General features: G+C 38.8%; 2 protein-coding genes across 2 annotated transcripts; both read right to left on the reverse strand.

The window, feature by feature from the left end:
- Window positions 1-225: 225 nt before the first annotated feature.
- usp53b (ubiquitin specific peptidase 53b) lies at window positions 226-18,985 on the reverse strand. The gene is given in 19 exon segments (XM_020602130.1): window positions 226-2,216; window positions 2,700-3,810; window positions 4,088-4,911; window positions 5,052-5,130; window positions 6,648-6,709; window positions 7,453-7,991; window positions 7,993-8,141; window positions 9,199-9,309; window positions 10,703-10,871; window positions 10,972-11,121; window positions 11,452-11,598; window positions 12,535-12,640; window positions 14,877-14,959; window positions 15,196-15,309; window positions 15,746-15,880; window positions 16,030-16,122; window positions 16,697-16,851; window positions 17,147-17,345; window positions 18,721-18,985. Coding segments are annotated over 17 exon segments (3,087 nt in total). The 5' UTR covers window positions 17,241-17,345; window positions 18,721-18,985; the 3' UTR covers window positions 226-2,216; window positions 2,700-3,733.
- A 2,941-nt stretch (window positions 18,986-21,926) lies between these two features.
- On the reverse strand, window positions 21,927-25,707 carry myoz2b (myozenin 2b). Its single transcript, XM_020602189.1, has 5 exons — window positions 25,629-25,707; window positions 23,571-23,737; window positions 22,992-23,100; window positions 22,276-22,438; window positions 21,927-22,194 (listed from the first exon to the last, which is right to left on the reverse strand). The coding sequence occupies exons 2-5, from the start codon at window positions 23,727-23,729 to the stop codon at window positions 21,969-21,971; spliced, it is 657 nt and encodes a 218-aa protein (XP_020457845.1). The 5' UTR covers window positions 23,730-23,737; window positions 25,629-25,707; the 3' UTR covers window positions 21,927-21,968.
- Between the last annotated feature and the right edge of the window lie 1,297 nt (window positions 25,708-27,004).

Raw genomic sequence — 27,004 nt, forward strand, 5'->3', positions numbered from 1 at the left:
ATACTTTTCAATTGCACTGGATTTTTTAAAACATGCAGTAATAAAGCCATATTATAACTGCCTGTTTTCTGTGGGTTTTATTTTTTTAGTTTTGTATTTGTCAGTGATCTTGTTCAGTGACAAAGGATAACAGACATTTAAAGGAGATGAAAATGACTCATTTTAGATTAATACAATAATTTAAAATTTATTCAACAATGAATAAAAATAAACATATTATCTACAAAAATATAAAGTGTAGACAGATTTTACATGTTACTTTAAACCGGTCTGTACTTACACAAGTCATGAAGCATTCACTGAAGCACCAGCAACTCAGTTCAGCAGTGGTTTCAGGCTGAATCCTAGCCATGCACAGTGGTATTGAGTGAGTCATACAGGTCCTACACATCAGGCCACATCAGCCAGTAACTTATCAGACAAGATCAGTGGCATAATGTGGAAAGTTCTCTTTTGTTCTTTAGTGTTGATACAACATGGAGCAATTAGGTTCTGTCTCTGTATATTTAGGACAAAATAAATAAAAGATATTGGCTGATGCAATGCCAGCTGTGATGTTATGGGGCATAAAAAGATGTTCTGTCTTACCAGCTTCTTGTGTAAATAAAGCTTTTAAATGAAGACATAATGGGTGCAAAAGGATAAGCATTTAGCTTCCTCTTCCAAGTACACAGACACGTTTTCATGCACATACCAAGTTAAACACTGGAGTTATAAGCCATTAAGCTCTCTCCAGATCCAGAAGCACCTAACTTTGCCAGGAGGATAAAAGCACAGATTTTCCCATTTTCTGCTGCTGACATTTGAACATCAAACCTTTGCCAGTTGCAGCTGGATGAAGAGCAAATGGCTGAGACTGCTACTTGCTGTGTTTGCAGCTTCCAAGTCTGAAAGGGCTTTTAGGAATATTGGACCTGGAACAAATCTATCCCTCTGACACTCACACACACACACAGTACATAATGGTGCACACACAGGAATATCATCAATATGTCACTACTAGCACTGCATATTCAAAAAAATGATTCATGACATCCTCTATTCTCTTCATTCATCTCCTTCATTCAGTAAGTGTGGTTTCACTCACAAAACACAACGAAACTGAAAATGTCAAGGCACTCGTGATATAACTGAAGAGACAATGTTTAGAATTTAAAATATAACATAAATAGAACAATTTTTCACAGATACAGAAATTAATTAAAAATGGGGTAAATAGTGATAGAACCATTAGTTAGATAATAAACCACAAAAAAAAAACAAAAAAAAAAAACAGTTTGCAGTCGACAACATTTAGGTAATCTGGCTAATGCACTCATCTTAATCTAATCCAATCCAATCATTTAGTCATTTTGATTTCTTTATCTACGGAATATAAAACAAACTGTATATAACATACCTTAAAAATAACTGTAAAAACTGTCATTTATAATTACAGCACAAATGACAAGATTACAATTCAGAAGTGAAGAATTTCTCAGTAGCTCAGTTACACTGAATGCTTTCTTTTCCTTGAATTTAAAGTGTCAATAAATGAATCATGAAAAATGCTCACATTTAGATGAGATTACAAACACGCCCACAAAAATCTCTAGACACAATCCACTGTGTCAGATTAAACGCACACAGCAGCAGACAATATGTGCAGTGAGAATAGCTGAGAACTACCTGGACAAAGGTGTGTGGGTAGACAAAAATGCAAAGTAGATGAAAAAACACATGTATACAAAGACCGTATGCATAAATGGCAGGATGTTAATAATACTTGGCAATATAGTAAACACAAAATATTAATGATACTGATATTGTCAGATGCACCAAATACAAAGCTTTAAAAATGGCACGATCTGCTTTTAAAGTAACTTTTAGTGAATGCATAGTACATCTCGGATAGTCAGTTGTTTTCCAGCGTATACGTTTATATTTACAATGGATGCATAAACAAAAGTATGCTCTTGCACGAGTGACAGAATAGAACATCATTCAAGTGTTAAAGTTTCCAAATCAACTGTAGGTACAAACTGTTATTTAATGTATATCCAATAGATTTGATGTCCTTTGCACTCACAGCCCAATATTGTCATGCTCATGCTGTAGACGCAGCTAGTAGGACTTCGTAAAGGCCACATGCAGGTTCCAGACTCTTATTCTTATTAACAAGAAAACTGATGTGTTGTGTATAATGTCAGATTATATCAGCATCTTTATGAAAATACCTTCAAACACAAACCTGTTTAAATCTGTGAGATCTAAGTACGAGAAAGACTGAAAACAATACCATTTAATTCACTGTGAGTTACAAAAAAAAGATTAACAGAACCAGAACAATCGAGGGTAGAACACATACGATTACGTGATTGTATATAGTGACTTACTGAATAACCTGAGGGCTGCCTCAAATGCAGAACGTCCCATTTTGAGTCTTTCTCAGCTGAGGCTTACAGCTACGGGGGTCGACTGGTACAGCGCAGGCAGCCCTCAGTCATTCACAAACACATAAATGTTGTAAAAGAACTGATAAATAATAACAGTTGAAACAAGTCACTAACTGAATATATGTAAATGTTGCAATGACCTAAAGCCTTCAATGTGCATACAGTCTTATGCAAAAGTTTAGGCACCCCTTGATAAATAACAGATTTTGGTGATTTTTTATTTGAACAGATGTTAACACAGTTTCTCTTGGAAATGAAAAATACCTTCAAACACAAACCTGTTTAAATCTGTGAGATCTAAGTACGAGAAAGACTGAAAACAATACCATTTAATTCACTGTGAGTTACAAAAAAAAGATTAACAGAACCAGAACAATCGAGGGTAGAACACATACGATTACGTGATTGTATATAGTGACTTACTGAATAACCTGAGGGCTGCCTCAAATGCAGAACGTCCCATTTTGAGTCTTTCTCAGCTGAGGCTTACAGCTACGGGGGTCGACTGGTACAGCGCAGGCAGCCCTCAGTCATTCACAAACACATAAATGTTGTAAAAGAACTGATAAATAATAACAGTTGAAACAAGTCACTAACTGAATATATGTAAATGTTGCAATGACCTAAAGCCTTCAATGTGCATAAAGTCAGTAAACTGCCCAGATATTCACTTCCAACATTTCCATTCTTATTAATCTCCAGTTTGAGCTGTGATTAAATGAATTACCTTAAATCTGGTGCAGCTGATGCAAACCTTTGATCTTTGTAGGTTTGTGTTATGTAGGATAACATCATATTCTGATAAAGTACCTTTTCATGTCAACATGCATCATTTTTCATCTACAGACCACAGCATAATCAAACTGTGACACAGCGTAATCTCTCATGGCTTACTTTAAACATATCAGTATATCTTCAGTTCCATAGCACTTTTGCAGAACTACTGCACAGTTTTAAAAATAAACATTTTAAACTTGATATAAGGTGATTAAAACTCTAAAACCTTTTGTGCAAACTGAAAACAGTCCAGATTTTGGTTAAAGCAAAATCTCCTTGCAGCGGTACCGCAAGGACAATGGAAGACGGTATGTGTGAAAGTTGATTATCCGTCAAACAACATGTAACAGCATTTAGAAATAGGTTTTACTTATGTGACAGGCTTGTGTAAATAAATCCCACTCAATTTAGAGATGTTGAGCTTCAGGAAATATTTCCACTCTGTAAACTCTTTGGCATCCAGTTAGTAGTGCTCTACTGACCACTGTCCATCCATGTAAACAAAACTTACCAAGGAACACTCATAAAAAACCATGTTCATCCAGTCCTTTGGCTGTCACTGGGTTCCATTTTGCTGTGGGTTTATTGCTATTATGGCCTGAAAAGAAAATAAGGAAAACTTTTGATTACGTTTGATTAAGCAACCCTGTGTGTATATTTATATCATGAAAAAACAAAACATCTGATTACTGTCATTTTGTTTTTTCCAATAACTTTCAGATGGATGCCATACAACAATTCTTAAAGGAACAGTTGGTACACTATAAACGGTAGAGCAAAATCTCTTACAGCTGAGTTTACTGTATCTCATGTTACAGTATATGTGTAATCATCCTGACCAGTCCTACAGTACATTCAGGTGTTCAGAGGCTTACTTGTTTCAGGTCTGGCTTTTGGCATATCTTGTGAGTGTGTGTCGGTGGCGTCTCTGCGCTCAGTCGCAACCACCGTCCGTGGCACCGAGGCAGAGAGGACAAGAGGCCTCTGGTTGTGGTACTTGAGACGATATGTTTCCGTCATGCAGTTATCCACGCTGAAGTACGTCGTCAGAGAAACCTCGTGAGCTGGCACTGCCTGTTCTACTCTGCACCCAGTTAGTCTTTCCTCACTTTCACATGATGATGAGGTGCTCCTCTCTGGGTCAGAGCCCGACTTGGAGCTTGCATCCGAGAAGGTTCGGAGGCCTGACATGTCAGGATTCCTATGCGGACTAATGTAAGATGTGGAAGAAAGACAAGGGCTTGATGAAAAAGGCTCCTGAAGCATCCTCGGACGAAACACTGCGTGACTTGTTTCTCCCTGGTGAGGAGAGATCTGCTGGGTGGGTCGAATGTAAGGAGACCCTGTCGTGCTGAGCTGACGCTGACTGTTCGGTTGAAGGGGCTCCGCGGTCACATTACCAGGAGGGTGGTATGGCAGGGTTATATGAGGACACTGGGAGTCAGAGGCAGTGGCCTCACTGTTGCTGGAGCAGTAAGTGCTTTCTCTGTCTTCAGGCTCAGAAAGAGCGAGATCATCGGAGCTGTTCCATTCTGAGCTGCTGGTTTTTGCAACGTGCCTCGGAGCGGGACTTTCTCCGGTGTGCCCTCTAGAGTTTGTCAGCTCCTGCTGATCACTCTGCCTGGTATCTGGACCAGTGGACTCCCTCTCTGAAGACACTGCTTTCCTGGAGGTGCTAGAAGTGTACTTTGATTTCCGTCTACAAAAAAGAGAAAAGTATTTATACTACAGATGGAAGCGACTATTCAAGTATTATGGAAATAGTGTATATAATACATACTTAATTATACACATTGAAACTATTTATATAGAATTTACAAGACAGGACTGAACATGTACCTTGAACATGGACTGCACTTTAGATGTGAATGTGAAACTTGGTCATGATTCTTTCCCTGAGGTTTGGGTTGATGTTTACCTACAAAGTAAAGTTTAGTAAAACAATGTGACAGAAAAACAGGCAACATAAAAAACCAAAATATATAATTTTTACTTCCAAAGGTAATCTATGGTACTTTCTGTCTGCTTACTCTTTAGAATGAAATTACAAAATGTATAGAGTTTAAATAAAACTATGACTGTGCACTGTAAAAATTGCACATAAAATCGAATAAAACAAAAAATTGAAGCCAAAACTTTATTATAGAAATCTCTTAAACTGTCAGAATAAATATAAACATGTATAAAAATCCCTAGTAATATTAACAAATGGACAAATATCCACCATAAAATGCAACAGGAGAAAGAGGAGTACAGAGAAAAACAGATTTACAGTAATTGCTGAGGTTAATCTCAGAATTTCTCAAAATTCCTGAGAATATTGACAGAATTCTGCCAAGTCCCAGCTTTTACACTTTAATCTCAGAATTCAGATTTATTTTTTCCTCTGCTTTTCTGTGCCTTCCACCCGACTTTGCCCTAATCCTCTTCCCTAATTATGAAGTCATCACCTACAGATACACAAATAAACACACATATACAGCCCCAGCAGTGTCCAGAGAGGCTGTTGTCCTCTCTGGACACAAGGTGGCATCAGCACAGTGTTAATCTCACTAGACTTTCTCACAGCTAGAGGGACCCGTCAGCGTGCTCACTCTGTGCACCAGCACAGCAAGAGGCAGCATGGGGCTGAATTCCTTCCCTTTAAAAATAGATGTGTTATTTTTTTTCTTTGCCGTTGCCCTGGCGAGGACCATGCAAGGATAAACGCTTTAGCCGCTGGCTGGAAACACTGGCTCCACATGCGCACAGGCACAATAAAGTATCAAGTGCAGCTCGCTCAAAATGCTGCTTTAAAAAGAAAGACATTTCTGTCAACAGCAGCAGCTGTGTCCAGCTGTGCTATCTGAACGAGATTTGTTGGATTAACATCAGATTAATGCCTGTGCTGAGCTGACTGGGTGAAGAGGTTAAATTAAGTCAGTCTATGCTCAAACATCAACCCAGTCATTAATCAGTCTTTACTTACTCTCAGGCACCTACGTGCATAATACCGAGAATAAACTGTAAGGAATTCATAAACACATTTTGAATGAAAGGAAATTGTTACAACAAGACTATGTGATTGCAGTTCCAAAATATGTTTGTTGACTTCTTCAACCATATTAAAAGTTCAGTCAATGTAAATGTACACTTTCTTTTAAGCTCAATCTTGGTCCACACATGCGCAGTACAGGCAGCAGGTCCTGATAAACTGCAGTGTTTTCAAGTGAACACTGCTGCGGCTGTGCTCAGTTAAATAGTTAAAAACTGTTGCCACTAAATTTTGTGCAGCTGACGGCACAATAATTTGCGACAGGTTTAGCACATAACCCCACAGTGTCAGTGTCATAATATAAAAATAAAACACTACTGATAGTGAGTTACAGCACACTATATTTATTACCAGGCTCTGCCAGGAAACCATCAGGGAACTCTTTCAATACTGGAACTTACCATTATGTGAAGGTGAGGACATTATGCATGATTTTGCATTGCCTCCCTTTTGGTGCAGCTGGCTGAAAAAATAAATAAAAAACTATTCACAATATGCTTTTACACAAATAAACAAAACAGTGAAATATTTTGAAGAGTGCACAGCGTCCCACAAAAATGGTAGAATGACTGCGTGAATGTTACAATTGCATCAAACACAATTCTAACATCTGAAAATCTTATTTCTTATGCTTATTATGAGACTAAAACTTTAAACATTAAATTAGTGAATCCTCATATCAAACCCACATACTGGTTTATAGTGCACATTAGCTTTACTAAACAAGAGGCCCAGCATATAGTCATTTAGAATTAAGGCTTGTCTCAGCAGTGCAGTTTCATACTTTTGAGTGATGATTAGGATCTGCAATAATGTACTGAATATGTATGAAAATATACTGAGAAATAAATAAAAGGCACATTGCCTGTTAGCGGACATTATAAATATACTGTAACCTTTTAACTTACCTAAAAACAGTTTCCATATTTACTGTATTGTAGCTACATATTTTCTGAGAAATGTATGGAGGTATGTATAGGGCAGTATTTCAGATTAACAATTAAACTTGAACTATTGCTAAAATAAACATTCAGAAGATTTTTCAAGGAACTAATGATTTACTTAATTTTGATGGAACTAGCAGTTAATGCCGTCAGTTACTATACCTGCAGTTTTAAAGTAATTTAGAGATGACAGTGTCATTTACACTCTGTAGCACTCCTGATTTGGCAAACTTAAGATAAAAGTGCAAAGAATGGCTGTTACCTCTGCAGCTGTGCCTCTGGCATTGACCTCTGGTCTTTAACAGCAAAGCCATCAACCCCAGGTGAGTCAGGATTGGTGGAGCCACTGCTGAGCCTGTCACTGCTCTCGTAGCCAGACTCTGCCCTTTGAGTGGTCCAGGTGTCACTACGCAGCAGCGTCTTGGGGCCACCCTTAAGCCTGCTGCCCCTCTGCTGGTTGGCCCTGCTCTCCGACTCTACAGAGCTGTGGCTCTCAGTCTCATGCCGCTGATCATCCTCATAAATTGTCATTAAACACTTCTGCCTCCGATCTTCTCTGGCTCGCACATGTTCCCTCTCATGACTTAGTTCAGCGTGCACCCTTTCCTGCGATGAAGGCTTACTGCGTCGCGGACTGTCATGTTGCTGCTGACGCCGCTGCTCCAGTTCGTTCAGCACAGTGTCCACATTTAACACCTCTCGAATAGGTCTCCAGGTGGATTTAGATTTAGTGCGACTTCCTCCACTTCCACCCTTTTCCCATTGCTCCTGGCAACTACCCTGATCATAGCGGCTGGGGGGGGGGCCCGCCACCCTGTCCACGTGGCTCCTGAGATCCTCTGCTTGAATGGTTTGATGACTTCTCAGTACGTTGATAGCCTTTTAGTCTTTGGTCCACAGAAGGCCTTGGTCCATTCTCTGGAGGAGATGAAGTTCTTGTATGTGCCATGTCTAAACAAAGTGGACATAGATCATTTGTAGAGCTACACACAGGTTGTGACATACAGCATTTATGATTTGTTGCTGTATGTCTTTTTTTTGCCTGCCAATAATCAGTGTTCAACTATGACTACAACACAAGGCAAGGCAACTTTATCTATATAGCATTTTCATACACAGAGGCAATTCAAAGTGCTTTTGCATATGCATGGACAAATAGTAACAGCACTGAAAACAATAAGCAAGACAACCAGAATGAAATCAGTTAGGAGATTGTTAAAATGAGATACAATACATAAAATGAAAATAAAAATAAATAAAATAAAAGCTCTGAAACAAAAATCTAGCAGATTTTTATAGTGCAGAAAGTACAGCATAGAATCCAGGCATCTGTGTGCAGCATAGTAGCTTAAAGCAGCTTTATCCTTTTTGGTTCTTTGCTTAACTGAAGGAAATTTAATTTAATTCAGGAGCTGACTTGCTCTAAGCACTGACAGAGTGAGTCTAAGGGACCATAGTCACTTGCTGAGAGAGCTAAATAAAACTGCGTGTCATCTGCGTAACTATGATAAGCAACATTATTGTCATGTATCATCTGACCCAGAGGGAGCATGTACAGGTTGAATAGCAGTGGTCCAAGAACTGAAACCTGGGGGACTCCGCATGTCATGGTGGTCCACTCAGATTCATGACCAAAGATCAAGCAGCACCAAAACTAATGTTTTACCTGAATCTGTATTGACAAGAATGTCATTTAACACATTTATCAGTGCAGTCTCAGTGCTGGTGTTGTCTAAAGTCAGACAGAAATATGTCCAAAAGGCCGTTTACATTAAAAAGTTGTTCAGTTCAATCAAAACTGCATTCTCAATAACTTTTCCAATGAAAGGAAGATTAGATATTGGCCTGTAATTATTTAACATGTAACAATCAATGCTGCATTTTTTAGAAGGGTCTTAACAACTGCAGTTTTCCGTGACTTTAGAAAAATATCTGACAGGACTGACCGATTAACAATTTTCAGCATATCCATTTCCAAGCAACTGTAAACATTTTTGAATACATCTACCTTGGTGTTGTGATGGGTCAATTCTCCGATGCCCTCTGTCTTTTTTTGAGTCGCCTGGCCTCTCCATAAAAGGTTCCTGGAATTTGTTAGGACTGCTGAGGGGAAGTTTCACTGAGGGCAAAAGAATAAATGAACCGGCAGATGAGCGGTTATGCTTTGAAGCAGAAAATTGCATTTGATATTTCTTAACTTAAGATTTTTTTTGCCTCTTAAGCAGCATTTTCTGAGCATGTGGACATTAGTCAACCAAACAGTAAATAATTGGTACCTTTGCCGAACAACTGCCTCTCTTTCATTTTATTATCTCAGCTCCTCCTTTCTGTTGTCTAACACTGTACTTCAAGATGCTTGTAATCACCCTAACATGCTCCATATTTTATTAAGACCTATAGTAAAAATATTACCATTTAATAAATAGAAAACAAGTGAAAGAAATGCTCTCTGAAACATGAGGTACATATGAAAAAGTCAAAATACTGCGCATGTGTGTGGCTGACAGTGCTGAGAAATGGTAGCAAGTAAGCTGTAATATTACAGATTTCCAGATTTGGGTATGTAGCCTGATGCTGACATTTAAGTAGTTCCACTAAAAAAAGGATACTAGATTTGGATAAAGTACACCAACTGCCAAGTAATTCAGTAACACATACAGTAAATGCGAATACAGTAAAACGCTGTATGTCAGCTGGACTGGTTATACTCTAGATGTAAGAATGCATGAGAAAAACTATAGCAAACTATAAAGTGTAGGAAACAGTACTTCAGTAAGCCACAATTTAAAATTCTTTAATAAATTACACAGTAGTAAATAATGCATATAATGTTTCAAAAATTCAGCCACTCTGAAACAAACCAAAAAATCAATTACTTACACTTATTTTCATTAAAAGATTCCTGTCCCATGCCAGTTGAAGTGTTTGGCCACCGCACTAAAGCAAAACAATCCATCTAAACAAGTGCTGTGCCATTGCAAAAAACCCAAGCAGATAAATTAATGGAGGTAAACATCAGAAATGTCTAGGGGAGTAGCACCTTGGCTACAAAAGCATGGATTAGGGAGGGAGGCGTGGGTGGTAAGCTGTGTGCAACAGAGGCCTCATCGTCATGTCAAGTTCAAGCCTGCGGTCTAACAGCACTCTCTCAGTCCCAGTGCAAACCAGAACTGCCTTCCACCAGGGTGGAATAGTGTTGGAATAGTGAAGTAATATTTACTGCAAAGTGGTGCAAAGTGCACCTAACACCCAACACAAAAATGTGTGTTTTTTGTGTTTATTCCACCATTTGGTCAGTTTAGCTTATAGTTAACCTGTGGGGAAAGTCATGAGTGAGTGTTAACTTATAACATTAACTTGTAACTAACTCTACAGTATGTTGCTGTGATTATCTGTTGTTTAATATACCTTGCAGTGATTTAAAACTCTGCTCAGGATGTCCCAGACAATTCTAACAATTTTAACCAGAAGTGGTAGGGTTAGATACACTGATAAGTGGAGGACTGCCTCACCTGTCATGCCACCATTTACTTGGGCTTTGTATCGAGGACACATGGTGGTCTGTCTTGGCGCATCTTCATTGGACACCGGGCTTCCCTCAGGATTAGTGTAAAATAAAAGAAGAGGTTGGAAATGTCCCCTGATACATTTAGATGCAACATCTTTCCATTTGGATCCAATCTGAGAAAAAGAAAAGTGCGATATCAGAGCATTTACCAGAGAGTAGCCGGTAACAGACGCCCGAACAGAGACAAAGTAGATTAATAGCAGAGTTCCTAACCTCCTTTACAGTAGCATCATCAAAAAACATCCATTTGGAAGATTTGGTGTGATAGGCAAAAGCTGAGTAATGTTTACTGGAGAAACAAATCATCCCCACCAGATGTAGCTCACTCCGTTTGGCATTTTCATCAGTGACACGGTTGAAAAGCTGAAAGAGAGCACACTGAAGTTTCATCTCTGCATATTGCTCTCTGACAGATACTAGATCCTAGGAGAATAAAATGTTTGTATGTGGAACTGAAGCTTCTTTTGAAAGCTTAAAAGCCATTACAGCACTCTGACCTTCATTTGTAATATTATAACAAAAAGTAAAGAAAAAAGTTGATAACTGTGATAGGTGTAATTTGGTGGATATACATTTTTTTAACACCACATCTAACAAATCTCTTAAAGTGACTTTTAAGACGATGAATATGATATATTTGTCTTCTGTGCAGCAAAAAAGGTCTGAGGGTCATCCAGCCTGCTCAGCTCTTACCCCACACAGGTTCAAACGTGGGCCAAGTGACCGGATGACATCATCCGTAAGATCAGACTGCTCAGCGTCCCACACGAACCCTATTGTCACAATTTCAGGACAGTTCATGAGCACACGGCGGATCTTGATGCTCTGACCACAGTCGCTCTACAGAATACCAAGAACAGCATATGGAAGTCCATATTAACTTTACCATACATACAAGAAAAACATTGTTCCAAAGATCTCAATAATTTAAACAAATACTAATTTAAATACAACTCAGATGGTCTAAAAACATTTTCACTGTCAGTGCGTGTTCTAGACATGTGGTCCACATGTAGCTCAGCACAAAGACTGGAGGCTGGGGAAACAGCTAACCAGTATCACAACAATTCCAGATATGTTTTATTTACATTGTTTATTTAATATTTACAAACTGTTTTGTGTATTTAAGACATGAAGTGGTACAAAGTGAGACATTCCAGTGAGCAGCTAGCTTAAGCATTTATTTTCTTCAAATTTCAGTAAGAAATAAATGAGTTAATTTCTCCAAATGTCAGCGGAGTCCTTTAGGTTGTGGCTCTATCTCTGTCTCTCTTAATTAAAACTCATGTGACTCATCAGTTCAAAACATCACTGCAAAGGTGGAAATGTGACAGTATTATCTGCACATCAGTATCATGAAGTCAATAGTGCTGTTTGAAATTTCTGACAGAAGAGAGAACTCAGTCTTTTGTCAAACTGATACACTCTGAAGAGGAAGGCAGCGGTAGCAAATACAGATGAGAGAAAACCAGAGGATAAGCCCTTACTGCTATTTATATCCCCTCACTAGTCTGGCACCGTCTCCTTCTGGCCAATTCAAATGCAGTGTCACAGCAGAAAGCACAGAGTGTACTCTGCACAGTTGCAAGAAGCATTTTTGTGTCCCTTTTACAGTAACATGATAATTGCTCGGCTGAATGGCTAAATTATTTGTGCCTGCAACTAATTAGCATTTAATGGTTGATTTCAGACAGATGTTTTGACAAGACAGCAGGATTAACTTGTTAACAAAAACATCTGATTAAAATGAAAAATGACAATAAATAAATCACATACCGGGCAGCTTCGGAAGTCACCTGTGTTATTTGCTGCCTGCAGCAGCTCTCCAAACATGTCTGACCTCAGCCGCTCATTTTTTCCCAACATGCGATCAATCTGCTGGCTGTGCATAAAATATAGAATAAAAACAGGGACCAGTTATGGATAGTAGATGGCTGTGTTTTCCCATACATTATATTTTTCACCAACATTTAACACAGTGAACATTTTAATAATTTTCCATCACCACAGTCCTCATGAATAACGTTTACTCTAGTAGTAACAAACAGAAACTGTGTTGAAGTTATCCAGATAAAATGTTTTAAACTGCAATAACCCCTCCTGGGGCCCGTTTCAAGAAGGAGGTTTTGTCGAAACTCAGAGTTTGTTAACCCCGAAATGAGGAAAACTCTGAGTTTTCGGTTCCAGAAACGGAGGTAACTTAAACCCGTGAAAGCGGGGTAAGTTAAACCCGTTTCAAAAAAAGAGGTAATCTAAAGAGTCAGTTACTATGGCAACTTACTCTGTGAACCTAACCTGGTTGGGAGCAGGTTTTGTTCGGGAAACTCAGAGTTTCCTCCGGGTCTCCGCCCCTTTTTAAAGTGAAAGGTGTTTAATACCTCATTTAATCTTTCAGTACATTCATAGATTGCACACGTTTCCGTCACGCAGAGACCAAAATGGCGTCACCTGTGTTATTTGCTGCCTGCAGCAGCTCTCCAAACATGTCTGACCTCAGCCGCTCATTTTTTCCCAACATGCGATCAATCTGCTGGCTGTGCATAAAATATAGAATAAAAACAGGGACCAGTTATGGATAGTAGATGGCTGTGTTTTCCCATACATTATATTTTTCACCAACATTTAACACAGTGAACATTTTAATAATTTTCCATCACCACAGTCCTCATGAATAACATTTACTCTAGTAGTAACAGACAGAAACTGTGTTGAAGGTATCCAGATAAAATGTTTTAAACTGCAATAACCACTCCTGGTTGATAGCGGTGAATGCAAACAAACATTTACTTTGTGCTATGCACAAGTGCATGCAGAGAATAAGCTGAGCAGGTCTTGTGCACTTGTGGCGCAAAAGAAAGAAATGGCCACAAACAGTATTTAAAAGCTCAAACAACTGCTTGGCATCCTTAGCCTTTGGGGAAAATGAAAACCCTAGGTGTTTAGGTGTTTGGTTCAGCTCCAAATAACATGACTTAATTAAATAATAAATAAAAAAATCCAGTAGCACTAGTGATGAATGGCCGAGTGTGTTCCACAACACAGTCAGAAAGAGCCTTAACAAGCTGGTTAAGAGAGCTGGTTCTGTCCTGGACTGCTCTCTGAATTCCATCAAGGAGGTGGCGGACAGAAGGATGCTGGCAAAACTAACATCCATCATGCATAACCCCTCCCATCTCCTGCACCACACAGTGGAGACTCTGAACAGTTCTTTTAGCACAAGATTGCTACATCCCCAGTGCATGAAGAAGCATTACTGTAGGTCGTTCCTCCCCACAGCAATCAGACTGTACAATACATCACTGCAGTGATAAGATAGGTGAAATTATGAGGGACTATGCAATAGTCAACTGAGGTGCAATACTCAAATCCTGGGGGTAAAATGCATTGTAAATATGCACATATGTAAAATCTTGTTCTTGATTTCTCTCAAATACTTTATATTGTCTTGTTTTAGGTATTTTTGAGTAGTTTTTCAGAGCTCCTCATGGCTGAAACACAGGTATTTCCCCCACTGCGGGATTAATTATGGGAATAATATTCTTGTCCTTGATTTCTTGATCTCTTGAATACTATATTTTGTCTTGTTCTTAGGTATTTTGATTTGTTCTCAGGGATTAATTGTGGGAGGATCATTCTTGTTCTTGATTGTCTATCAAATACTATAATCTGTTTGGTTTTAGGTACTTTGGAATTTATTTCCCAAGATATGTGTGTGGTGTTTGTTCTTATGGTGTTTTGTTGCTGCTCTCTATTGCTGTGGGGTCAATAAAGTCCTACCTACCTACCTACCAACATTTCACCACAATATAAATGTCAGTGATGAGTTTTTGTGAGCTACTTTGTTTATCAGTTGCTAAAAGCATACTCTAACCTTACAAAAGTTCAGGATTATGAATGTACACATTGCAGCACCACAGTGAAAACACCTCAGTGCATTGTACTGTATGCAGCACCACAGTGAAAACACCTCAGTATATATTATACAGTATACAGACTGCTAAAGGAGTACAGCTGCTAAAGGACACAAGGAGTAGTAGAAGCCTCATTTAATACTCTGACATTTAAATCAGGAATGACACTTCTGGCCTGGCTTTTGTGGCGGTTAGTCAAGTGCTCACCATAAAGCAGTGGTTGACACATAATGTACGAATTCTGTGAATGGGTGTGGGTCTGAAGATGCACCACAGCAGCGACACACAAACTGCAAAAGAAAAGAAAACATTGTTTAACAAATTACATTTTATTTACACCCTTAGATGTTATGTGCACATTCCTCAAACATTTAGCTGAAGGAGTGACTTTTCATTATTATTCTATTAAATGTTTCTTCCTTATATTTAAAATTCCCTATGTACTTTAACACATTAATACACTTCTGAGTGTTGTATTGTATTGCATTTGAATTTCATTTTCCAAATAAAATGACAAATATGTTACCTGCTCATAAAGCATCATTGCAAACTTCTGATGGGTGATGCAGGCTTTGGATGAACAAGCATCATTTGCGGTGTCTGAAACTATGTGTAAATGAATTCGCTCCAGGATGTTCTCCTAATAGATAAGAAATAAGAGCCAATACAAATAAGAGCCTAATGTGGAATACAAGCAAACATACAGTACATGCTACAAAGCAGTACCGCAGCTAGAAACATAAAAATGGAAGAATTATGTCAGCGTAGACCTTAAAAGTTCTGTATTCAATACCCACTCAAACATGTATATGAAGCACCTCTTTGTCTAATTCTCTAACAACAATGCTGTTGCAGAATAACATTAAAACAAACAAAATGCAAAAATGTTAACCTGTATTTTCACATACAGTACAGTAGATAAAGGGGTGACAGAGCCAAGACATTGTGCCAGTGGCCTTTGTTTCCTTTTACCATCGGTGCCACCGAGTAGAAAGCACCATAATGTAATGTAATATAAAGTTACTTCGATTGAATATTACTTTTGTTTACAAGCCAAAGGCACAGAGTCACCGTACAAAGCACTCAGCAGCATCATCCATCAGGCCAAGCTGGAAGCGTTGCTCGTCCTTAAAGGTTTCAGCTAAGGCGTTCCGCAGGCTGTCGGAGGGGAGCACACGCTCTCTGCTCTGCTGAAACTGGCTGAAAATACTCTGAAAAAGAAAAACAACAAGTAGCTAGTTCATAATAATTATTTAAACCGTCCCTGAATTACCTGTATGACCAAAAAGACATCACTAACAACACTAATTAAAACACACTGACTGACTTGGGTTTAAATGCAAAAACAGAACCGACAAACCTTTAAAGCACAGAAAATGCAGGCATCACCAAGACAAAAGTGACCTGAGAGCTGCCTCAGACTTCTCCTGAAAATGTCCAGCTGCCAAAGCACCTGTGGGGGGGATTAACAACAGCAACTAAAACCACAAGTTTCTCATATCAACACTGAATTCAATGTTTGACGCCACAGCTTTTCACTACTTTTATTCATTTTCCACTCATTATTTAGGTTTGCATATGGCTGAGTTCCATTAACTAATCCAAACATACTGTACAACACTACGTCATCACTGAGACACTGCCCATAAAAATACTAAAAGCCTAGAAACATTTTTTTAGAAGTTGACAAAATGAAACAGTGAACTGTTAGTAGGTCTGAGACTTTCAGAGAATCAACAAATCTGGGACCATGTGAAACTGACAACAAAGTTGTCTGGCTAACACGCAAAAAACACCCCCCAAAACAACAAGGTATTTATTTATTTGCTGGCTGGTTGGGTTTGGGGACTATTCCTGCCCTCTATTGGTCAAAAGATGTTTTGTGCAGCTTTATAGTGCAGCGTTTGGAAGAGGAGTTGAAAATCATAGAAGGATAAAATGTTTGAATTTTTTTTTTCAGTGAAGTGAAGCGATTTAATCAATTTTTATTTTCTTTTTTTTTAGAGCAGGTAGAAAATAGTTTTCACCTGAACAGCGCTGTTTAGGAAGCAGCTATTCTGCCCGGGTTCATTCAGCAGGCCTTTGGTGAGCGCGAGAGACAGCATGCTCCCAGGCTGGTAGGATTTCTTCAAGCCTTCTCCTGGTTTTTTGAACATTTTCACCCATGCCATAGAGTTAGAGCCTGCAACGAACACACACACACACACACACACAAAATCTCAAATTGTGTGCAATATTTGCAGTATTTGGTGCATCTCAGTCTTCAGTCATTCATTTATCCAGCAAACATGTGCAAACTGATTCATTCCTCTAAATGTTAGCACATTCTCAATTACTTCTAGTTTACACTGCTATACTAATGGCTCAGAATGTGACCGTTATTGCATGGCACTATGGTGGTCTAATAAGCAACCTTCTTTACATCACTACTCCAAATGACTGATCTGGTCAGGTGCCAGATGAATCGTGTCATTTACCTTCTCCAGAGCTGGCAGGAGACTTGCTGCAGCTGGACATGCTGGGAGGTGGGAGCTGATGCGTAGGCCTGGACATGGGCTGCATCCATTTCATCCCCACGCACCTCCGGAGCGATTAGTTGAAAGCATTGTTTGGATCAGCCACAGGGGACCCTCAGCCATGTGTCACTGGACATTGAATGGCAACAGGAAAAAAAATCTGCAGAGGGGAGAAAAGGCAAACCATAAATCTGCTAATGCAAGCCAACAATGCAGCTACAGCAGCAAAACATAAGGGCAGAATAATGGTGCAAAGGTAGTGCAGCAGGCAAGTGCATCTCAACATAACCTAGAAGGCAAAGACAAACGTAACGTGAAGCTTTTACTCTTAAAAACAAACACAGCCTACAGTGTGACTACCACACCTGCCAGAATGGAAGAGTTGACAATTTGTAATAATATTACAGACATTTTACATCTGCTTATAGACAAAAAAGAAGCCCTGTTTAATTATTGGTCTGAAAACATTACTTCATTTTAATAGAACAAGACTTAAAGATGTTAAAATATCTTCAGTTTTTTGAAAGTGACTCTGCTGTTGTTTCCTAACTAATAGACTGCTTGCAGAAACACAGAAGTAAAATAACAGAATAATAATACAAGGATCAGCTACAATTAAGTTATAATTGTATCAGTGCTATTGTAATTCAAACATAAGATGGTGCTGTATGACCTGAATTCTGACTTTTCTCTGTAACACTTTAATGTCTTTTGGACATGACTGTGTACCATTAGAATGAATAGCTACATCACGGAGCTAATAGTCAACATAAACAATAGTTTGTCTTCTTTAAAATTCAAGTACATCAAACTATAAACTACAATGTTCAACCCTAATGTAAACAAGAGACTAAACCCACCACCAAAACACTAAAGTGAAGCCTATTATTATTGTTAAATATACTGATATAAGCATATAATTATGCAACAAGGCTCCACACTGAACAACTAAATTATTTTAATATTTTATTAAGCAAATGAATCATTTAAAAACAAAAAAGTCTTGCTCATCTTTAGATGAGCAAGACTTTTTTGTTTTTAAATGAGGTGTTAAACTTTTACAGGCATGTTGTTGGCTTACCTTGAAAACGTGCCTTTCATTTATTTGATTACAAGTATTTTATTTCGGCCCAAAATGACATATTTCATAAATCCTAATGGTTTTCATCGTGCCACGTCCTATTAAAGCCTACATTTGGTGCCAGTGCCCACATGTTTCTGCACTAACCTCTCTAACACCATGGGATGCATGTGTAGGCCTATGCGTTCTGACATAAGCGCTCGTCCTTGCTGTAGGGTTCATACATCCACATACATCCCTCAGAGAAGCGGACTTCGTGACCGCCCCGCGTTAAAAACGCCAAAAGGTTTCGACGGGCGCGCTCCCACAGCAGGAGACAAGCTGCCAGTACAGCAGCCTCTCGGTGAACTGCATGGGAACAGCTACAGTAGCACAAATATGCCGCAACTTGCGCTCAGGCATTGACAAAACAAGTGCTCTGCAGACTCACCGTAAAGGGGAAGCAGATACTTACTTGACTGCTCGTCTCCAATAAAGGCGCAGGACGGTCCAGCTGTCAACGCGCAAATCCGACAACTTATCGATAAATCCTGCAAAAAAATACTGCCTACAAATGACTGCAGCTATGTCCAAACGCTCTATCCATCATAGTGCAGCATTCACAATCCCTCCGACACGTAGGCAGATGGCAGCCAGAGCATCCGTTTGGTGCCACACACACACACAAACACACACACACACTCGGTGGGGTGAGTGTTATATCGGTGGAAATTCGTTTTTTTTTTTTTAAGTAAATGCTTTCGGAGACGGCCTGTGCCAGAATGCCCGACGCGGATTAGTGATGTTTTGCGACTTAAGAGGTCAAACGCCGCCCCTAGTGTAGCCTCAAGTGCACTGCTGCTGTACTGTAATCTTCAGTCCCTCCGTGGCAAACTGTGTTCTGGCGGAAGGTCAGACTTCCAACTTGTCAGGATGATGATGAGAGAATACATCACATGACTGCACTGGTTTCATAATCATGCAGCACTGCGCGGACTAAACCCTGCCTGCTTTTTTTTTTTTTGTAAATGCTTTCAGGCTAAATGTCAAATAATAGAACCATATTACTGTTTTAAATTAAAAAAAACAACTGTGGAAATAATACTTTCTTGTCATTTGTTACACTGGTGCAAATAGCAGGTAATATTAAGCATTACTGTTACCTGATAATATCCCAGGAAAACTAAATCTACCATTTTTATTTCTGACTCTGATGCTGCAGTGAACAGGACAAAAACCAGGGCAGATGGAGGGCCTGGCAGGGGAAAGCCTGCAGAGCAGAGCAGGTTTTAACTGTAAACAGGACAAGTGAAAGAGACTGATGGTGCATGCAAGTCAGGGTCAGCAAAAAACAAAGACGCTCAGTAATTACTGAATCTCCCCTCTGATGTTTTCTCCACCTAAGTTGTAGTGGCTCTGTCCCATTCTGGAAAAGCTCTGAGGCCTCCCATGAGACACATGAAGAGTTCTTGGTATTATTTATAAAAACTCTCACAAAACCGAGTGTTACACAACTGATGAGCTGTCAGACTAAACTGTCTTTAAGGTTATTTTTGGAGTTTTTTAAAACCAGTTTCCACTGTATTGTACAGGGACTTAGACAGACTCTCAGCAGCTGTGTATCTTTTTTGTATTACCACCTAAATCAGTGGTTATAAAGGCAGTTAGAGTTTATATGGTGGTTTTAGTTCCGTTTTACTCTTATCAAGTCTTTAGACTTTGGTCACATTGATACTGCCTTCGCTTACGGTGCACAGGATTTACAGTACATGTTGAGGTTAGTATCAGATCCTGTTAGTGTCAAACCCCTTGACTTTCTCAATACATTTAAAATTCCAAAATGTCCAGCCACTATCTAATGTATTAAATATATTACACAGATTGGCATTTCTTATAATTTACTGCAGTGTGATGAAACAGCCAAAGAGGTCAAATCTGACCTGATGGGCTGCACCACATTCTGTGTGAGTCATGCATCAAGCTTGCTCTTGAGATTCCAGTGACCTTGACTTAAACCCTGCCAGAGTTTTATTTTCCATGTTTCTCACACTGCAGTGGGTTCTCAGCTGACTTCAAAGGTACAACCCAGAATGCTCAGTGAGGTAAAAAAAAAAGATGCCCAGACTTAAAGGAATCATATGAACTCATTGACATCTCTGTTCATTAGTCTACCACATGCAACTAACCGAACAGGAATCGTGGCATAGCATGAGACCCCAGAGGAAAACTGCTGACCTCCAGATAAAACATTACCGCACGCCTGAAGTTTGCCAACAAACACTTTGACACTCCACAACACTGCTGGGAAAATGTTTTGTGTCCTGAATGAAAATAAGCTTGAATTGTTTGGGAAGGACATGCAGAATTATGTAGTGTATGGTGTTAAAAGCACACTGCAACTACATAGCAATATAAATGCACCAACTCAAAGAACAAGCGTTCTGAAAAGAAGACCGGTCCAAAAATCCTCTTGAATGGTGTGAAGGTCTGATCAGCTGCCAGAAGCACTTGTTTGAAGTTATTTCTGCACAAGGAGGTTCAGCAAGTTATTAAATTCAAGGACTCGCTTGCTATTTCCACCGGCACTGTGAATGAATGATAAAGACACAAAAGACTGTAACTGTTTATGTGTCATTAGCATAAGCACATTGTGTTTGTTTGTGACTTGGGGGAAGGTCAGGTCAATTTTTGTGACCAATTAAAGAACCAATACAGTATATGTCTGAGCATGTATAAGTAGTAGAATATATACAAGTACACTACAGAAGTCATGCCACTTCAGTGTTTGATTCTTCAGAAACACTGAACTCAGTACCAAATATCAGTCACAGACATTCACTGTATTTTTGCACTAATGTTTCGACTGTAGGATGTGTTTTTGCAAAGTTACATGTTATTTTTAGTCCACCTGTGACCACCAACAGTACAGGATATCTGTCTGTCCTCTCAGCTGATATCAGACACAACCGATGTGACAGGATCCATTTTACATTACTGTGTGTGTGTGTGTTTTTATACAGTTATGAAATACATATAAAGTCAAAGTTTTGGGGTCCATGAATATACTGCTTCCAGTCCTTTCATTGTGAATGGCACATCTCCATGCCATCACAGGTCAAAGTCCAGGTCCCTCTGTCTTCCCCACAGATCAGTGACCTCTCTGTGATATTCTCAAGATAAATTTACCTTGGCTGCTCTGTGAAATCACCTCTTCTTCTACTTCAACACTATACAAATGCTGTGAATCCTTTTGTTGAGGATATGGGACACTGACATCATGACTATATGCAAACATTTCTCATTTTAATTTAGATTAGGTTTTTATATTAGACCTACTCCAACTGTAAATGGCAATGGACTGTCAGTTTAATTTGTTTATTTTCAGTCAATATAATATAAATGTATCTTACTAATAATAGCGAAACATTTTGTGCCATTGATTAATCTTGTCCATTCTTTATTTACATTCCATGTTCATCAAGTCACTTGAACATTAATAAAATGTACAGTTTTGTTTTCAGTATCAGTGGAAGTTCAGGATTTCTTGAACTATATATATATAGCACATTCCTTCAAGGAACATTTTGTGCTCACTGCATGGGAAAAATTCAAAAATATTGAAAAGACATTGCACCTATGCTACTAAGTGGCTATTCTGTTGTCATTGCAAGCAGGGCCACGATTTTATAGCCAACAATGTGTTGCCAGATAACAACAGACCATCTACAGATCATCAGACTCTGGGATTTCGATAGACTCCAGGGTAATGGTGGGTAGGATCAGATGAGTGCCCTCAGATACCCATCCCTGGGCTGTCCTGTTGAAGGTGGGCCGCTTCAACCCTGGATCCTGCAGCTCTGGGTATCTGGGCATGTTCAGGTCCACCAGAGGGAGCTTGAATGTGATTCCTCTGGGTGCTTTGTCAAAGCCACCATAAGGAGTGGCAGCTCTGTAATTTAGATTAGGTGTGAATTCTACTTTTTGTCTTACTCTGCACCAATTCATTAAAATGTGCTGGTAGTTTTCTCACCGGTTGAAACATTTGTATTCAGGAAGCTCTGCTCGTGGGTCCAGTGCAGGCATTCTTAGTTTGAGAGTTTCCGCAAGGTCAGGGTGATGAAGGATTGCCTCCGCCCAAGGAGAGTAATAGTATTTGTGTATAGTTGTGGTTTTTACCTTCTCTGCAGTCGTGTCTATGAAGGAGAAAAAGAAAACAAGAACAAAAACAAAGAGGTACTGTACACTGGATGAGAAATGTCAGTATAAGAGCATGTTGTGGAGATTTGTTCTACAGTTGCAGCAGAATGATTTGACAGTTTTGTTTGCAGTTCGGGGCTGCCCAGTGGTGGAAGAAGAAGAAGTTACCTTACATGCAACTTTTGTTGAATTCTGTAGCAGGTATCAGAACTGAAGTGTGTTTATTTTGAACAAGGAATACAATTAATGAGGTATCACATCAAATAATGTGGTGCTGTATTGTTTTCAACGTGATACAGGGCACAGATGATTCATTATTTGGACTGAGCTGTCCATCATTACAATCTGATGAGCTATAGCAGGCAATAATTGGAGTTTACACTCATCATATACAGTAATGTGTCAGCATGGGGTGACACCCTGATGAAGTAGTTTCAAACGGGTGTAAGCTATTAAAATATGATAAAATAAAACAAAAATTAGTTTTAAGTCCTCACTGTATTTTAAATCTGATTGTTGAATTCAATATAAACAGCCTCTTCTACTCACCAGCATTATTAACTGAAACTGTGTTTTCTGTAGCATTTCCATGGGTTGCTGTGGTTGGTGCATCCACTTTAATTTCCACAATGTGTGCATTCTGAGCTAAAATATCATTCTGTAAAACAGAATAAAGTACAGCACATGTTCTCAGCCTTGGGTAAAATATCAGTAATGCAACAGGACTCTTGTCTTCCATGCATTAAATTATGTATATACTCTCTCTCTTTCTCACTCACACACACACACACACACACATCAACAGACACTGATAAACGAGGGGGCAGTTCCTCAACAAAGTGACTGAGAAGCCTCTCAGTAGATTTGGCTGGAGGATGCATAAGGCTCAAGGAACGTGTCACTCCATCTTCCATGTGTTGTAACATTTTTTTCTAAGAGCATATTTACTGATACATTTACATTTAATTAGTAATGTATGGAAAACTTTACAAATTTTCATGCAGACTTCACTAATGCTAGAACTCCAGAAAGTAAAAGTCAGTATTGTGCAAGACAGTAATTGAAGCATTTTCTGTATCCAGTCATTAAAAAATGAAATAACTGAATAGCACAGACAAGTTGACTTACATTTAGCAGTGTGTTAGCCTCATTTTGGATACTTTCAAATGTGTATTTGTCAGATCTCCTCTGGCGCATTTTAAAGAGCCGCGAACCTCTGTTGGAAAGCAGTGATAACTCCTCCAACATAATATCTTTTGGAATGCTGAGCTTCTTTCCGAGATCCATGACGTCCCCTGTCAGACAGCAAAGGTGAGAGAAAATATCATGTAGCGGGTCTGAGTTTGCATATCACATAATGCTGAATTAACATTTTCAAAACTTGAAACATATACTTGTGCCCGTTAAGGTAGATTTTGTAAAAAGAACAATCAAGCAAAAAAAAGATTTTTATATAATTCTCAAGTCTTTTGAAGGACTGTGTCGAAAAACCTGAGTTTTAATACCTTTAATATATGAGTTACATGGTGCATATTCTTAAATACATTTGCATATAATCAAATGATCATAAACTAACTTGTGAATGGGGCTGAGCAACAGTGACTGACAGTTAACTGTAATTGTTTTGTCTGGGGCCTCCTAGTAAGTCAGTCCAGCCCTACTGGTAGAGCTGGGAGGTGGAGGGTGGACAATATAAATATACACACAGAAATGTCAGTTGAATGGGTTCAAGAAAGGGTCCATAAATGACGTCAAAGGCATTACTAAAATTCACATTTTATATTTTTAAAATCCTGTCATGGAAAATGAGTTATCATTGTACTGGGCGAATTAGTTTGAGATGTACAGGATGCTTCCTCATCCACCAGTAGAGAAGGAATGTACCCCAGCTGTCATGGAGCTTCATACTAAACAAATAGCCACACAGTTGTTTTGCACCCCCACCCCCCACCCAGAAATAGACATTGGAAAAGGAAAATTGGTAGCTTATTTATGGCAAGTGCTGAAAAGTAGCCCTGACATTTTGAACCCAGATCAGCGTGGATATTGTCTTGCAGCGGTGTGTTTGATCACTGAACCTCTGCTCCAGCATCACACAACTGATACCGTGGACATCTCAGCAAATAGCTGTTGCACACTTCTTCCTATCTCCAGATAGCATTGTATAGAAGTGCGAAAGTGTGGCTTTGGCAATGTGGACAAAACTCTGGAAACCAATAAAGGACACGGGTGTATTTATTCTGCTCATGTCATGAAGAAGACGTTTTACTTCTTATATCCTGATCCCACAGAACATTGAGCACATAATCTGACAGGTTGTAGATAAACACAGAGTTTGGTGTTTGGTGAGTATAAATGTTAAGATCATCTTTCATCAGTTGTCAGAGAAAAAAACAGACTGTAATTCTGCATTATTATCAGTCTGAAATGGGACAGAGTTGAAAAGATGACAAGGAAAACTCATAATATACAGACTGACTTTCTCATGATTAGACATTTATTACTCTGCTCTTTTCTGTTACATAAGTAGTACTACATGCAAACCAAGCAGAATTCTGACCTTAACTAGTATGTGAACACATGAGCTTATGTTAGCGGCATCTCCCTTTAATACTGTCACCAGATAAATATGTAGAGGTCAAGGGTAAATTACTATTATTATGTCCAAATTTTGTAAGCAAACCTATATATGTTTTCTAGTTATAAATGTTAGAAATGTTCAGCTGTGGGGCAAAAAGTGCACAAACATCCAAAACGATTTTCTTACATTTGCCGTGACCTGAGTATATTTAGTTTTCCCTTTTTTGTTAAATGATACCAGACAGTAAGATTATAAATGTACTTCTTGTTCAGTAACTCAGCTGTGCCAATCTGCTGGCTTTGCAGCTATGTTTGTGACAAACTTTAAATTATTTTCAAAATATAGCAAATGTAAGGCAATATAATTTTACAGATAGAAAATATATATATAATTAACTAATAATCTGTCATAAGGAGCCTATATATAAATTAGCCATAACAAAAACAAAAAGAGACTTCTATAATTGATAGCATTTATAAATGTTAGTTAAATGCAGCCACATTTATTTTAACACAATACTGGGACTGTTTTGAATATTCTGACCTAACTAATTATAAAATTTCCTAAATATACGCAAAATCCACACTGATGAGGCTTGTCCATACCTGTGATGGTGTCCCTATTGTGCAACCTGTATCCTTGAAGGGGAGACACGGCGACTCAGGGGTCAACCCACTGTAGGTAGTTTGAGCTTCCCTGATCTTCACAGTCCTAGACACTAAAGCCAAACTGTGGGTGTATCTCTGTGTCTGTTGTGAATGGAATGCAGCTTACATCAGTAGGCTAAATTTAACCTGCCAAACATTCAAAACCACTCTTAAACACCATGGGACAAGGATAGATACCAAAGAGAGAGACAGGGGAGGATGGACGGCACAGACATGCCCAGGGATGTTCTTTGGGGGGCAAGGACACTACTCAAGAGACATATTCCTTTCCTTGTGTTGAATCTTTAAAGTCCAAATGTCTCTGGGGTTTGATATAACCCCAAAGGCACTGTGCTAACAAGTTAGGGGGGTTGTTAATAGAGGACACAGCTGTTATATGTGTACTCCTATCTTTGTGCTGTGTTGTGTTGCTGTTATCATGGGTGATTATTGACTTTGGAGACAGATCAGTGAGAAAGGTCAAAGGGGACAGTGCTCTCATCCCTGAGATACTGAAGTGATCAGACAAAAAGATTTTTATGAAACAATGTCAAAGCCATTTTCACAGCAGCTAAACCTTTTATCATACTCCAGAAATACAGAAGTGTACATTTAAATGGTCTTATACTTTGAAGCACATTCAAAGCGCTTTACGCTATTTCCCATTCACCCATTCACACACACAAGCATTCGCACACCAGTGATATCGTCGGGAATAACTTGAGGTCCAGTGTCTTGGACAAGGATGCCTTAACATGTGGACACAGAGAAGCTAAGAATTGAACTGCCAATCCTCCGGTGAGGAGACAACCCACTCTACCTCCTAAACCACAGACACCTGCAATTATTATTAAATGAATGTACTGTGAAATAAAGGGAACTAAAAATAAAGATTCTGTTGAAATATGAGAGAAGTTTCCGGTGTACTTTTTATCTGAGTCACAAATGATCAGAACGTTAATACAAAAAATTATCTGCACTAAAAATGATGTTCACTCTTTGATTTGATTTGATTTGATTTATTCTTTCAAGCATATAAAACAGTTTATATAACAACACTCATTTTTACACACAATCCAATATCAATTTGCTTATACCTAGTACATGCTTGAATGGAGTAGGAAGAAGTCAGACTTATCCAGTCCTACCCTATGACATCATCTTACCATCATTGGTTTGCAAGCAATAAATGATTCACTTCTGCACACACACACATTATACTAAAAAAGAATATAACAGTGTTAACATTCTTAAATCACACAATTGATATACTAAAGAATGGTTACAAAATATAATCATTGAGCCTGTTCTTGCATATATCTTGATTGACACAC

The sequence above is a fragment of the Monopterus albus genome, unplaced genomic scaffold, assembly GCF_001952655.1.
Source record: "Monopterus albus unplaced genomic scaffold, M_albus_1.0 scaffold54.1, whole genome shotgun sequence".
Classification (NCBI taxonomy): Eukaryota; Metazoa; Chordata; class Actinopteri; order Synbranchiformes; family Synbranchidae; genus Monopterus; species Monopterus albus.